General features: G+C 44.3%; 1 protein-coding gene across 4 annotated transcripts in view; it reads right to left on the bottom strand.

Moving 5' to 3' along the window:
• LOC119972393 (probable C-mannosyltransferase DPY19L4) overlaps positions 1–16,114 on the bottom strand; it is a 107,300-nt gene that overhangs the window by 45,467 nt on the left and 45,719 nt on the right. For all 4 annotated transcript variants that reach the window (XM_038809002.1, XM_038809005.1, XM_038809004.1 and 1 more), the window contains exons 9-11: positions 13,289–13,420; positions 11,058–11,159; positions 6,876–6,949 (exon numbers count right to left, since the gene is read on the bottom strand). In XM_038809002.1, coding sequence (XP_038664930.1) covers positions 6,876–6,949; positions 11,058–11,159; positions 13,289–13,420 — 308 coding nt within the window. The remainder of the gene's footprint in view (positions 1–6,875; positions 6,950–11,057; positions 11,160–13,288; positions 13,421–16,114) is intronic.

A 16,114-nucleotide genomic window follows, 5' to 3' on the forward strand; every position in this document is an offset into this window, starting at 1 on the left:
CACATTTGCCGCCCAATAGTAGTACTTCAGGTTCGGGAGACCCAAACCCCCTGCCTGCCTTCCCCTCTGTAGCAGCACCTTCCTCACTCTGGCCAATTTCCCTCCCCATATGAACGAGGTAATCCTTCCCTCAATCTCCGAAAATCGGTAGGCATTAAAAACTAAACAGAAATCGCGGCAACCCATTCATTTTAACCGCCTGCACCCGACCAGCCAGTGACAGAGGGAGACCATCTCACCTTGCCAGATCAGCTTTCACTCTCCCCACCAAACTAGTGATATTGTACCTGCGAAGCCTCCCCCACCCCCGGGCAACCTGCACCCCCAAATACCTAAAGTGAGCCCCTGCCCTACGGAACGGCAGCTCCCCCACCGCTGCCCCCACCCCTGGTTGACACACCACAAAAAACTCACTCTTGTCCAGGTTCAGCTTGTACCCCGAGAAAGACCCAAATACTCGCAGTAGCTCCAATATTCCCCCTATCGACACACTCGGTTCCGACACAATCAGCAGCAAGTTGTCGGCATATAAGGACACCCTATGCTCTATCTCCCCCCCCCTCCAACTATTCCTTTCCATGCTCCCGAACGTCTTAATGCGATGGCCAACGCCTCAATCGCAAGTACAAACAGCAGGGGGTACATAGGACATCCCTGCCTCGTCCCACGGTGGAGAGAAAAGTAAGATTACCATTTTTAAGCTGATTTGAATTACTATTTTTATTTGACTTAAATAACTATTTTGGGTTGATTTAAATTATTATTTTTAATTTTTATATAAATAACATTTTTCATTTCAACTGAATAACTATTTTTAATTTTTTGTCAGATCAAGAGGGATAACAACTCAGTTGTTTTTTTTTTAAATCTAATTAAATCGTACACGGGGATTGGATTTAATCTCAAACAAAAACCTTTGTCTAAAGTTTAATTTCAAAGGTTTAATTTAAAGGAATAAATCATGGCAGGACAGCTCCAAGGCGTGGTCTGCTCCTCTTGCTCCATGTGGCAGGCTGGGGACAGTTCCAGTCCCCAGGGTCAGCGTGTGCAGGAAGTGTCTCCAGTTGCAGCTCCTGGAAGCTCGAGTTTCAGAGCTGGAGCAGTTACTCGGAGATACTGTGGAGCATCCGCGAGTCGGAGAGCATCGTGGATAGCACGTATAGAGAGGTGGTCACACTGCAGGCTCTGACTCCGCAGGCAGGAAGGGAATGGGTGACCACCAGACAGAGCAAGAGAGTGAGGCAGGTGGTGCAGGAATCTCCTGTGGCCATTCCCCTGCAGAACAGATATACCGCTTTGGATACTGTAAAAGGGAATGGCCTCGCAGGGGAAAACAGCAACAGCCAAACACGTGGCACCACGGTTGGTTCTGCTGTAGAGGGGAGGGGCGATAAGTGTGACGGTGCAATAGTTATAGGGGATTCAATTTTAAGGGGAATCGACAAGCGTTTCTGTGGCCGCAAACAAGACTCCAGGATGGGGTGTTGCCTCCCTGGTGCTAGGGTAAAGGATATCTCAGAGTGGGTACAGGACATTCTGGAGGGGAAGGGTGAACAGCCAGTGGTCGTGGTACACATTGGTACAAACGACATAGGTAAAAAAAGGGATTAGGTCCTAAAAGCAGAATACAGGGAGCTAGGAAGGAAATTAAGAAATCGGACCTCAAAAGGTAGTGATCTCAGGATTACTACGGGTGCCACGTGCTAGTCAGAGTAGAAATGGCAGGATATATAGGATGAATACGTGGCTGAAGGAATGGTGTCAAGGGGAGGGTTTCAGATTCCTGGGGCACTGGGACCAGTTCTGGGGGAGTTGGGACCTGTACAAACGGGACGGATTACACCTGGGCAGGTCTGGAACTGATGTCCTTGGGGGATATTTGCTAGAGCGGTTAGGGAGTGTTGAAACTAATGTGGCGGGGGCTCGGAACCGATGCAGGAAGTCGGAAGGTAGTAAAACAGTGACAGAAAGAAAAGACAGTAAGGGGGAAAGTGTAATGCAGAGAAGCCATAGTCAAAAATAAAAAAGGGCAACAGTACAAGGTACAGTGACTGAGGGGAGCTCAGTGAATAGGTCCAGTAATACTAAAAGGAATAAAACAGGAAGTAAAAACGTAAATCGAAATTGACGCAGCAGGTTGTTACATGAAGATATGGGTTCAACGACAAGGAAAATTAGGAGAAAAGTTAAGAGGAAAAATAAGTTAGGAGAGGTTACTGATCAAGGTGTTAAGATTCAAAACAGAGGTATAAAAGGCAACATAAGTGTACTTTACCTGAATGCTCGTAGTATTTGGAATAAGGTAAATGAGTTGATGGCAAAATCATCGTGAATGACTATCATTTAGCGGCCATTACTGAAACATGGTTAAAAGATGGTCACGACTGGGAGTTAAAAATCCAAGGGTATCAAACTATTCGGAAAGACAGAGTGGATGGTAAGGGAGTTGGTGTAGCTCTGTTATTTAGGGATGACATCCGGGCAATAGTAAGGGATGACATCGGTGCTATGGAGGACAAGGTTGAATCCATTTGGGTGGAAATCAGGAATAGTAAGGCAAAAAAGTCACTGATAGGAGTAGTCTATAGGCCACCAAATAGTAACATTACGGTGGGGCAGCCAATAAACAAAGAAATAACGATGCATGTAGAAATGGTACAGCAGTTATCATGGGGGATTTTAATCTACATGTCGATTGGTTTAACCAGGTCGGTCAAGGCAGCCTTGAGGAGGAGTTTATAGAATGTATCCACGATAGTTTCCTAGAACAGTATGTAATGGAACCTACGAGGGAACAAGCGGTCCGAGATCTGGTCCTGTGTAATGAGACAGGATTGATTAATGATCTCCTAGTTAGGGATCCTCTCGGAAGGAGCGATCACAATATGGTGGAATTTAAAATACAGATGGAGGGTGAGAAGGTAAAATTAAATACTAGTGTTTTGTGCTTAAACAAAGGGGATTACAATGGGATGAGAGAAGAGCTAGCTAAGATAGACTGGGAGCAAAGACTTTATGGTGAAACAGTTGAGGAACAGTGGAGAACCTTCCAAGCGATTTTTCACAGTGCTCAGCAAAGGTTTATACCAACAAAAAGGAAGGACGGTAGAAAGAGGGAAAATCGACCGTGGATATTTAAGGAAATAAGGGAGAGTATCAAATTGAAGGAAAAAGTATACAAAAAGTGGCAAAGATTATTGGGAGACTGAATGACTGTGAAATCTTTAGGGGGCAACAGAAAGCTACTAAAAAAGCTATAAAGACTAAGATAGATTATGAGAGCAAACTTCCTCAGAACATAAAAACAGACAGTAAAAGCTTATACAAATATATAAAACAAAAAAGAGTGGCTAAGGTAAATATTGGTCCTTTAGAGGATGAGAAGGGAGATTTAATAATGGGAGATGGGCAGCACGGTGGTGCAGTTGGTTGGCACTGCTGTCTCACAGCGCTGAGGTCCCAGGTTCGATCCCGGCTCTGGGTCACTGTCCGTGTGGAGTTTGCACATTCTCCCCGTGTTTGCGTGGGTTTCGTCCTCACAACCCAAAAATGTGCAGGCTAAGTGGATTGGCCGCTCTAAATTGCCCCTTAATTGGAAAAATGATTGGGTACACTAAATTTATTTTTTTTTAAATAAAAAAAATAATGGGAGATGAGGAAATGGCTGAGGAACTGAACAGGTTTTTTGGGTCGGTCTTCACAGTGGAAGACAGAAATAACATGCCAGTGACTGATGGAAATGAGGGAATGACAAGTGAGGACCTCGAGATAATTGTTATCACTAAGGAGGTAGTGATGGGCAAGCTAATGGGGCTAAAGGTAGACAAGTCTCCTGGCCCTGGTGGAATGCATCCCAGAGTGCTCAAAGAGATGGCTAGGGAAATTGCAAATGCACTCGTGATAATTTACCAAAATTCACTAGACTCTGGGGTGGTCCCGGCGGATTGGAAATTAGCAAACGTGACACCACTGTTTAAAAAAGGAGGTAGGCAGAAAGTGGGTAATTATGGGCCAGTGAGCTTAACTTCAGTAGTAGGGAAGATGCTGGAATCTATCATCAAGGAAGAAATAGCGAGGCATCTGGATGGAAGTTGTCCCATTGGGTTGACGTAGCATGGGAAGGTCGTGCCTAACTAATTTAGTGGAATTTTTTGAGGACATTACCAGTGCGGTAGATAACGGTGAGCCAATGGATGTTGTATATCTGGATTTCCAGAAAGCCTTTGACAAGGTGCCACACAAAAGGTTGCTGCATAAGATAAAGATGAATGGTATTAAGGGTAAAGTAGTCGCATGGATAGAGGATTGGTTAATTGATAGAAAGCAAAGAGTGGGGATTAATGGGTGTTTCTCTGGTTGGCAATCAGTAGCTAGTGATGTCCTTCAATGATTAGTGTTGGGCCCACAATTGTTCACAATTTACATAGATGATTTGGAGTTGGGGACCAAAGGCAATGTGTCCAAGTTTGCAGACGAGACTAAGATGAGTGGTAAAGCAAAAAGTGCAGAGGATACCGGAAGTCTGCAGAGGGATTTGGATAGGTTAAGTGAATAGGCTAGGGTCTGGCAGATGGAATACAATGATGACAAATGTGACGTTATCCATTTTGGTAGGAATAACAGCAAAAGGGATTATTATTTAAATGATAAAATATTAAAACATGCTGCTGTGCAGAGAGACCTGGGTGTGCTAGTGCATGAGTTGCAAAAAGTTACTTTACAGGTGCAACAGGTGAGTAGGAAGGCGAATGGAATTTTGTCCTTCATTTCTAGAGGGATGGAGATTAAGACTAGGGAGGTTATGCTACAATTGTACAAGGTGTTAGTGAGGCCACACCTGGAGTATTGTGTTCAGTTTTGGTCTCCTTGCGTGAGAATGGACGTACTGACGCTGGAGGGTGTGCAGAGGAGATTCACTAGGTTAATCCCAGATCTGAAGAGGTTGGATTACGAGGAGAGGTTGAGTAGACTAGGACTGTACTCGTTGGAATTTAGAAGGATGAGGGGGGATCTTATAGAAACATATAAAATTATGAAGGGAATAGATAGGATAGATGGGGGCAGGTTGTTTCCACTCGTGGGTGAAAGCAGAACTAGGGGGCATAGCCTCAAAATAAGGGGAAGTAGATTTAGGACTGAGTTTAGGAGGAACTTCTTCACCCAAAGGGTTGTGAATCTATGGAATTCCTTGCCCAGTGAAGCAGTTGAGGCTCCTACATTAAATGTTTTTAAGATAAAGATAGATAGTCTTTTGAAGAATAAAGTGATTAAGGGTTATGGTGTTCGGGCCGGAAAGTGGAGCTGAGTCCACAAAAGATCAGCCATGATCTCATTGAATGGCGGAGCAGGCTCGAAGGGCCAGATGGTCTACTCCTGCTCCTAGTTCTTATGTTATGTTCTTATGAAAGAGGAGCAAGGGAAGGTGGCGAAGTGGTGGTGGTGGAGACATATGTCAATCAGCCTTTGCCTCAGTACTACAAAAGGGTCAGTGTTTTATTTCCTTTCAGCAGTGGGAAATGGAAAACACCCTCACTAGTATACCAGGTCCAGTACCAAATATCCGGCATTCCAAAATCCAGAGGACCAGAAAACCTGCCCTTAAAACTCCCACCCCATCAGGCATTCTTCGCCATCATAGCTGGGTTGCAATGCACTGATCTCCTGCTCTTAGATGTGGAAGCCGGCCTGGTCCGCATTCCTTCCTTTCCCCAACCCAGCTGGGTGCAGCTCAGTGGAGAAATCTGCCCATCTTAAAGTTATCCCATTCTCCCACCCAGCCAGGACAGAAAATCCAGAAAATTCCTGTATCCGGTACACATCCCGTCGTGATATGGGATCTGGTACCCATATTTGTGTCGGTGGCTGTGCTGTGAAACGCTTGCGCAGTTGGGGGTGGAGGTTCACCAGTAGTGAGGTATAATTAAGAATGTTGTCTCAGGCATTGGGGTTAAGGTGCTTGTTAATATGTATTATTTTGTTAAGGGGGGATAATTCCTTGTTTCTGCCTCGTTTTTTCAATTTGCAGTAGCATTTATTTTAGATCATTTTTGGGGGGCTGATACATCTTTAGTTTACTGGTTTGGGGCTGCAAATTAATGCAAGGCAAATGTGTCATTTTTTGGCAATAATTTTATGGCCATTTAAGCCATATAATTCCCCATTTAAGCTGGTTCTGATCTTTCCCATGATTCTTTAAATTTCATTGATGTTTGTGCAAGAACATTCTTGAAAAGCATTCAGTTTAGTGGGGGTTTTTGAAGATGGGTTACATATTCTCGTTTTAGGAACATGTAACAATTATACCATGAGCACTACCTATTTTGGAATGGACAACCACACAGCATTAATAATTTTCCTCTGCATATTTTTGCCTCACACCATCTAAATGTTGTTGCAATTTTGGAACTTGCCAAATGGTCTAAAAAAAAGGCCTTTTACTGTCCTCTACATTCCTATTTTTCTGGTACTATTTTAATAGGTGCTGGTTTCAATTCTTGCAAAGTTGACTTACACCATCGTCAACTTTGACAATGAACATTGGCATTGTGAGGGCATCATGGCCAAGCGTGGTGTGTCTTTGTACACCATACACATCCAAATGTTCACAGCAGAATGCTGGACAGCAGTCAAGAGTGGGAGTCCGAACCAACTTTATCTCTTGACAGGACAGTGAAATCAACTGTAACAACTCTACAATCATACTGACCAAGACCAACTAATTCATGTAAAGCATTCTCGGATTTACTTTGAAGCACAACAAGATAGCATCCGTATTGTAATGGTTAAAGCTCAATTTGAAACTCACTAAATCTATTTTGCAGCACCAAAATATTTATCCAAAAAAAAACCTTAAAAAGTAAAAAGTTCAAACGTACCTTGTCGTATTCAAGTCAAATTTTGCTTCAAAAAACTTTATTATGTGCTCATTTTCTTCTTGGGGGACCATTTTCTGTGAATATTGAAATCAACAGAAATGATGAATTCCAAGGTTGAAGTCACAATCAGAGTGACAAACAATCATAGTGGCAAACAAAGATCTACAAGAAATAGGCAAAGACCGACACAGTGGCCAGAATTCTCCAGCCGTCGAGATTCTCTGTTCCCGCCAGCAAACCCCCTTCATCACAGGTTTCCCAGCAGCATGGATGCTTCAATGGGAAATCCCATTGGCAGCTGTGGGAACAGAGAATCCCATTGCCAGTGAACAGCATGCCGTGAGAAACATGCAGCTAGTGGGGCCAGAGAATCCAGCCCAGTATCTACTTTGCAGCCAATAGAGAAATTACCTACTATTTCACCACCATTGGATTTCATCATCTTTAAATTAACTTCCTAACATTGATTTTTTTTATCAAACAATTTTATTGAGGTATTTTTCGGCATTGTAAACAGTTACAGATAACAACAAAAAAAAAAGCAAAAAAGGCAAAAATGTGCAAACATCAACGTAAAATCAATACTTCAATCAAACCATACTGCACAAGCCCGCTCCTCGCCCATCGACACTACCCGCCTATTTATCCCTCCTACTCTACACTAATCTCCCCCTTTCTAACATTGATTTGCTCTTGCAAAGTGCATGGTTCCCACCCAGACCACTGTCATGAGCAAAATAGCAGTGCAAAAAGATAAATGCAATGTAATGATTACACCAGTTCCTTGAAATCACAGGGTCCTCATCTGCCAAATGCAATCAGTCGGTTGAATATTATAGATTACAATATTTGTTTGATGCGCTGCGGTTTTCATTGATATGTTATGAGTTCAAGAGAGTATTGCAGTATCCTAGGCCGAACCATCTTCAGCTGCTTCATCAATGATCTTCCTTCCATTATAAGGTCAGAAGTGGGAATGTTCGCTGATGTACACCATTCGCGAATCCTCAGATACTGAAGCAATCTGTGCCGAAATGCAGCAAGATCTGGACAATATCCAGGCTTGGGCTGACAAGTAGCAGGCAATTATCACCTCCAACAAGAGACAATCTAACCCTTGACATTCAATGGCATTACTATCACTGAATTCCCCCACTATCAACATCCGGGGGTTACCACTGACCAGAAACTTAACTGGACTAGCCATATTAATGCTGTGGCTACAAGAGCGAGACAGAGACTGGGAATCCTGCAGTGAGAAACTTACCTCCTGATTCCCCAAAACCTGTCCACAGTCTACAAGGCATAAATCAGGAATGTGGTGGAATACAGTAGTCCCCCTTTATAACGCGGGTGTTGGGGTCCAAGACAGCCACCCGCGTTGTATCCGAGCCGCGGATATCCACGATGGGGGTTTTAAATTTATTTAAAAATCTATGCATGCGCTTCCCATTGAGAGTCTACGGGGGGGCGGGGGGAGAGGTCAGACCCCCGTAGACTCACAATGGGAAGCGCTAGCATAGATTTTTAAATAAATTTAAAACCCCCATCGTGGATCCAATTAAAATTTCAGCGGCCGGCTCACTTTGATCTGCCCCCCCCCCCCAACACCCGCCCCCCCTCTTCTCCCCCCCCCCCCCCAACACCCGCCCCCCCCTCTTCTCCCCCCCAACACTCGCCCCCCCCCTCGGCAGTGTCAATTTCAGCGGCCGGCTGATTGTTTCAATGAGAGAGCAGCTTCCCTCTCTGGATCAAAGTGAGCCGGCCGCTGAAATTGACACTGCCGGCTGCTCTCTCCCTCCAATCCAACTTTTAAGTTTTAATGTTTCTGATTGGAGGGAGAGAGCAGCCGGCAGTGTCAATTTCAGCGGCCGGCTCACTTTGATCCAGAGAGGGAAGCTGCTCTCTCACTGAAATAATCAGCCGGCCGCTGAAATTGACACAACTGACAGTTGGGGTCCATAAGCCCCCCGCGGTATATCGCGAACCGCGGTATTGCGGAGCGCGGTATAACGGGGGACTACTGTACTCTCCCCTTGCCTGGATGAGTGCAACTCCAACAACACGCAAGAAGCTCAACACCATCCAGAACAAAGCAGCCCACTTGATTTGCATCCCTTCCACAAACATTCACTCCCTCCACCACCGACGCACAATAGCAGCTGTGTGTACCATCTACAAGATGCTCTGCAGGGACTCACCAAAGCTCCTTAGACAACTCCTTCCAAACCCATGACTACTACCATCAAAAAGGACAAGAGCAGCAGATGTTTGAGAACACCACCACCTGCAAGTTTGCCTCCAAGTCACTAAGCACCCTGACTTGGAAATAAATCTCCATTGCTTCACTGACCCTGGGTCATAATCATGGAACTTCTTCCCTAACAGCACTGTAGGTGTACCTACACCATATGGACTGCAGTGGTTCAAGAAGGCAGTTCTCCAACACCATCTCAAGGGCAATTAGTATGGGCAATGAATGCTGGCCTAGTCAGCAAAGCCCAAACCCCTTGAGTGAATAAGAAACATAGGTATTTATCTTCTAAAGTGAGATTCAATGAACTGGGAAGAGTATATAATCCATTCGAAGAAGAGGCTCGTATAACTTCTTGCTCCATCACTCTGAAATAGGTTTGTTTCTTTATGTTTCACTATTTCGGGCAGCACGGTGGCGCAGTGGGTTAGCCTTGTTGCCTCACGGTGCCGAGGTCCCAGGTTCAATCCCGGCTCTGGGTCACTGTCCGTGTGGAGTTTGCACATTCTCCCCGTGTTTGCGTGGGTTTCGCCCCCACAACCCAAAGATGTGCAAGGTAGGTGGATTGAACACGCTAAAATTGCCCCTTAATTAGAAAAAAATGAATTGGGTACTCTAAAAAAAAATTTTTTAAATAAAATAAATAAATAAAAAATTTTAAAAAATTAAATTAAATTTTTTTTTTAATGTTTCACTATTTCAGTAATTTTTGCCAGAAATTATACTCAGAAACATTCTCATTTCTTAAGTACTTAGACAGTTTCTCATAACGTTTGCCATGCAACTGAACAGAAATTTTTATCTGCAAGAGGGACATGCCATTAAGAATATAGGACTTAGTAGGTTCTTCCCAGAGGTGGAGGACAGATGTGAACGGTGCCAAAGAGGCCCGGCCAACCACGCCCACACGTTCTGGTCTTGCCCCAGACTTGTGGAGTACTGGACAGCCTTCTTCGAGGCTATGTCCAAAGTGGCGGGGGTGAGGATGGAGCCATGCCCAATAGTGGCAGTCTTCGGGGTTTCAGACCAGCCAGATCTATTCCTGGGGAGGAGGGCGGACGCCCTTGCCTTTGCCTCCCTGATCGCCCGCCGTAGAATCCTGTTTGGCTGGCGGTCAGCAGCACCACCCAGAGCTGCAGACTGGCTGTCCAACCTCTCAGAATCTCTCCAAATGGGGAAAATCAAATTTGCCATCCGAGGGTCAGGCGACGGCTTCCACAGAATGTGGGAGCCATTCATGCAATTGTTCCGGGACCTGTTTGTGGCCAACGAACAAGAGAAAGAATAGTCGGGTGGCCAAGAATCAGGGGAAAATGGACGGGAATCGGGGGAAGGTAGCTGGGGGGGGGGGGGGGGGGGGGGAAGGGCTACGGGTTCGTTATGGGGGTTTGTTCTCACGGTTTTACGCTTATTTATTTTTCTTGTTAATTCATTGTTTTTGTATTGGAGGGGAGGGGTTACTGTTTTTCTCTGTTGTGATAAAATTTGTTGTTGAAAACTTGAATAAAAATTATTCTAAAAAAAAGGAAGGACAAAGCCGCAAGCGACAGCCTGATGGCAAGCTAAGGCCCAAAACCAAATTGTAAATAAAGCCTATAAACATGTGCCTCGGCCATATTGGGGAATGTAAAATATGTATGCCGGTTAAAGGGGGCGGCCACCGTTGTTATTATGAAGATGCTTACCTGTAAATATACATGTTAATTTTTGCGTGTTTTTTTTTCTAATAATTTGTTGGATATAAAAAATGAAAACTCAATAAAAAACATTTCCAAGAAAAAAAAGAATATAGGACTTTGGGACAAAAGTAAGTTATTTGGCCCGAAGTCTTACTGAAATAAATAAAAATGAAGTGCAAAATAATAATTTATAAAAATTAAGAAAAAATAATAAAATCCACATACCCGGTTGCTGGAGATCATACATACCTTTATTACAAGATTTAAAGTGACTGAAACTGTGAAAACCAAGTAGAAATGAAGCAACAATTTCATCAGCCTGGCTACAAAGTGGCCTTTCTTAAGGTTTTGCTGTGAAAGAAAGAGTTAAATTAATCAGTATTAAAATGGTTGTGTCACACCTCAGAACATCTTAAGCTATTTCTATTTCATAAAGAGAATCTGACTGCTTAAAATATCAACCTTATTCAAAATACTCGGTTGGATTTTCATGCCTTGGTCATGTCAGAACGGAGTTCTGCAGCATATATAAATATGGCAGGCATGACCCAATTGTGCAGATAGCCAGCTTGCATGCAACAATCCCACCTTTGCCTACTCTATTGTAGGGGGGTGGGCATTTTAGACTTCTCACTATTTTCATGAAGTCTGGCCTGTGATGGTGGTTGAAATGGTTCACGGCACTTCTGAGGTGTCATTTATTCTGGAGTTGGGACTTCTTAAAAAATAAATTTAGAGTACCCAATTCATTTTTCCAATTAAGGGGCAATTTAGCATGGCCAATCCACCTACCCTGCACATCTTTTGGGTTGTGAGGGCAAAACCCACGCAAACACCGGGAGAATGTGAAAACTCCACACGGACAGTGACCCAGAGCCAGGATCGAACCTGGGACCATGGCGCCGTGAGGCAGCAGTGCTAACCACTGTGCCACAGTGTTGCCCCGAGTTGATTAAGTTCAAACAGTGTTGACAACTTTATGTATCATAATGGGATGTTGTGTGATAAATTAAGTATGTTTTAAATGCAGTGATTGATGATAAAGGCTTTGTTTAGAAAAGGTAAGTGACCATTAGACTGACCAGCATTCACAGGATCATAGAGTCCCTACAGTGCAGAAGGAGCCATTCAGCCCATTGAGTCTGCACCATCCCTCTGAAAGAGCAGCCTACTTAGGCCCATTCCCCTCCCCATCCCTGTAACCCCATAACCCCACCTAACCGTTGGACACTAAGGAACAATTTTAGCATGGCCAATTGACCTCACCTGCATATCTTTGGGCTATGGGAGGAAACCGGAGTACCCAGAGGAAACCCACGCAGACACTGTGAGAATGAGCAAACATCACACAGTCACCCAAGGTTGGAATTGAACCTGGGTCCCTGGCGCTGTGAGGCAGCAGTACTAACCACCGTGCCGCCTTGTGAAAGCATAAAGTCTTCAGATGCATTAATTTATTCAGTGGATAAAGTGCACTGCTGCATTCAACAACGTCAGGATTCAGATTTCAATGCGTCAGCTGTGCCTTGTGATTAGACTTTTACATAGACCAAGAAGCGATCTGTTCAGCCTTTCAAATGGCTGGAAAGATGGTGGACTATCCGGATTGACAGGCCAGCCACCTGCTCAACCTTTTGAAGCAGTTGAACAGCTGGTTCAGTTCTTTGATTGACTGCCCAGCTGATCCATTATTGTTAATGTATTATGGAGGTTTTGTTGCCAGTTTGCAACTGAACCGCATTACGAATATTCATCTGTGCTCCAAACCCCAGCAATGGGTTCAGCTCAGTCGGATTGTTGATGCAGCTGTCAAAAGTACTGTGATCTTTGTTTGATTGACAGCATGATGAGCTCCTAAAAGGGTCATGTTTTTGTTGACTTTTTGAATGGAAATATGTTTATACTGCCGTTTTCGTGAGCATCTCAAAGACTTCCCAATGTTACTATCAAGGTCATGAGTCCTGTACATGCTGTGTGTGTGGGCAAGGGAAGATATGTTGTAGAATGAGCAGGTATGGAGGGAGCACGCAGATGTGTGGAGGCTGGGGCCCCAGAGGACAGGCAAGGAGGGTTGAGGGTAAGGAGGGGGGAGGACTCGGGTGCCTAACACATGTACAGAACTTGGGCTGAGGTCACTGAATGGAGGCGGCGGGCATTCTAAACTGCCCACCCTGTCATCGTCTGCCCCCATTCCCGCTTCAGTTCTGCTTCTGGAGGCAGTGGCCCCAACCTTACCACGCCACCTTACCATGAAAATAGCGTAGATCGGCACTGCCGGGCAGATGGCGGGATAGTAACTTTGGAAAATAGTTCAACTTGAGATTCCAGCCTTTTAAGATAAAAATCCAGGCCAATGCATCAAGAACAACAAAGCTGATTTTTTACTATATTTTGTTTTCATTAAAATTGGCAAATATGAAGTCAGCTCGATACAAAATGTTAAAAATAAATGACAAAGATTCAAAGCCATATTCTACTACCTGAATGTACTTTGCAAGATGCGAGCCACCGATGAAGCTTAGCAATGGGGAAGCCAACAAGGCAGAATTTCTGAACTGTACAAAATATCCCAGTGCAAGGCAGACAAAATACATCCTGTATACATCAGTCACCTGCAAGAGAAAACCAAGGGTAATCCGTAACCATTTCACCACTGCAGTAGCTACCCCATACCAAAGTAAAAGAACATTAAAAAAACTGCACACACACAATACAGAAAGTTAAATGACTGGTTATTGTGTTCGTACTTTTTGTTATTTGTATTCAGGCAGGTGACAAAAATAATTATTGTGCACTGTATTGGTTTTATATATTTTTTAAAATGTATCTTGCTTTCTGCCACCACTTTATAAAGATAATAAGAATCAGAAAACAGCCTTATGAATATGGTTCGTCAGATTTGAAAGATTTAAGTTAGTCAGTGAATATAGAAAACTATTCCTGCAAAGATCTGCATTAATGAGCCAGACCGATTGCTGAGAATCATATAAAGTCCATCAATTTAGCCTTCTGTTTCACTGGGGGGGAATTTTACAGCCCAGTCGCAGTGGAGGTGGGGCTGAGAAACACAGAGAGCCATTTGGAATCAGAAAATCCTGTTGGCGGGAGGGTCTAAACTAAAACTTTTCATCAATCCTGCAGTCATATCCTTGCACTTTAGCAAATAATACAGTACCCAACTAAATGCACCAGGCTTTTGTTAATGCCCAGGAAAGCAATTACTGAATTCTTTCACTCCTATGTTGACATTGTATCTACCCCAATCAGCCAGCACAAAAGAACCTCTAATCAACTGCTAACTTCTACAAGTCTGCAAAAAGAATTGCAGAAAGGAAAATTGCACTATTATTTGCACCGTGTTATGTGCCTGTGATGCACAACCAATAGTCTCAGACAAAGCCCGAGCGTCTGATATCGGCAGTCCATTACCCACCTATTCGCAAAAGTCTTCCAGCTAGGGTGACTAATTAAGGCAGTTTTAATACATGGAACATGTTTTGGATTTTGGAACAATTGTTATGCTCGACCCAGCAATACTTTTTTTTAATTTAGAGTGCCCAATTATTTTTTTTTCAAATTAAGGGGCAATTTAGCACGGCCAATCCACCTAATCTGCATATCTTTGGGTTGTGGGGGTGAAACCCACGCAGACACGGGGAGAATGTGCTGGGATTCGAACCTGGGTCCTCAGCGCCGTAGGCAGCAGTGCTAACCAGTGTGCCACATGCCGCCCGACCCAGCAATGTTAACAGCTGGTTTAGCTCACTCGGCTAAATCGCTGGCTTTTAAAGCAGACCAAGGTAGGCCAGCAGCACGGTTTGATTCCCGTACCAGCCTCCCCGGACAGGCACCGGAATGTGGCGACTAGGGGCTTTTCACATTAACTTCATTGAAGCCTACTCGTGACAATAAGCGATTTTCATTTCATTTTCATGTATCCATTTTCTGAGTCAGTGTAGCACAGTCTGTCTGATTTAGTTACTTTTTACTGCCAAATTCTACATCAACTAGAGGAATGCGTGACAGAAAAGCAGAGTGCAGGCATGGCTATCACCAAGCACATTCACAGAATCACAGAAAATAGAGTGTAAAAGAGGCCCTTCGACCCATCAAGTCTGCACTAACATGAAAAACACCTGAACTACCTACCTAAACCCATTTGTCAGCACTTGGCCCACAGCCTTGAATGTTACAGCGTGCCTAGTGCTCATCCAGGTATTTTTCAAAGGATGTGAGGCAACCCACCTTGGCCACCCTCGCAGACAGTGCATTCCAGACTGCCACCATCCTCTGGGTAAAAAGGTTTTCCATTACATTCCTCCCTAAACATCCTGCTCCTCACCTTGAACTTGTGTCCCCTCCTGACTGACCCTTCAACTAAGGGGAACAGCTGCTCCCTATTCACCCTGTCCGTGCCCCACATAATCTTGTACATCTCAATCAGGTCGCCCCTCAGTCTTCTCTGCTCCAACGAAAACAACCCAAGCCTATCCAACCTCTCTTCTTAACTAAAATGTTCCATCCCAGGGCAGTACGGTGGCGCAGTGATTAGCACTGCTGCCTCATGGCACCGAGGTCTCAGGTTCGATCCTGGCTCTGGGTCACTGTCCGTGTGGAGTTTGCACATTCTCCCTGTGACATCTTGGGTTTCGCCCCCACAACCCAAAAGATGTGGATTGGCTACATTAAATTGCCCTTTAATTGGAAAAAATGAATTGGGTATTCTAAATTTATATTCCATTTATAGACCCTGGGGCTGTTCCTTTTTGATTCCTAAACGCTACCCACAAAACCATTTGATAACCCCTCCAATATATCATCCCTCCTTAATGCAGTAATTGACTCTTTAACTAATAATGCAATATCTCCTCCACTTTTACCCCCTCCTCTATCTTGTCTGAAGATTCCATATCCCTGGATGTTGAACTGCCAATCCTGCCCCTCCCTCAACCATGTCTCCGCGATGGCTATTATATCACAATTCCACAAGTCCATCCTCGTCTTAACTCACCCGTTTTATCTGCAATACTCCTAGCATTAAAGTAAAGGTCATTCAGCTTTGCCTTACTCCTTTGAAACCTAATACAGCTGTATGCCCTCTGACTAGATTGCTTTACTGTATTATGCTGTGTCCCTATTCTGCTAACAGTCTGTGTCCCCTCCTCCTGCCGAATTAGTTTAAACTCCTCCCAACAGCACTAGCAAACACGCCAGCAAGGATGTTAGTCCCACTATGGTTCAGAGGTAGACCTTCCCACTTGTACAGGTCCCACCTTCCCCAGAAACGGTTCCAGTGATCCAGAAAT

This window comes from Scyliorhinus canicula, chromosome 10 (assembly GCF_902713615.1).
Source record: "Scyliorhinus canicula chromosome 10, sScyCan1.1, whole genome shotgun sequence".
Taxonomy (NCBI): Eukaryota; Metazoa; Chordata; class Chondrichthyes; order Carcharhiniformes; family Scyliorhinidae; genus Scyliorhinus; species Scyliorhinus canicula.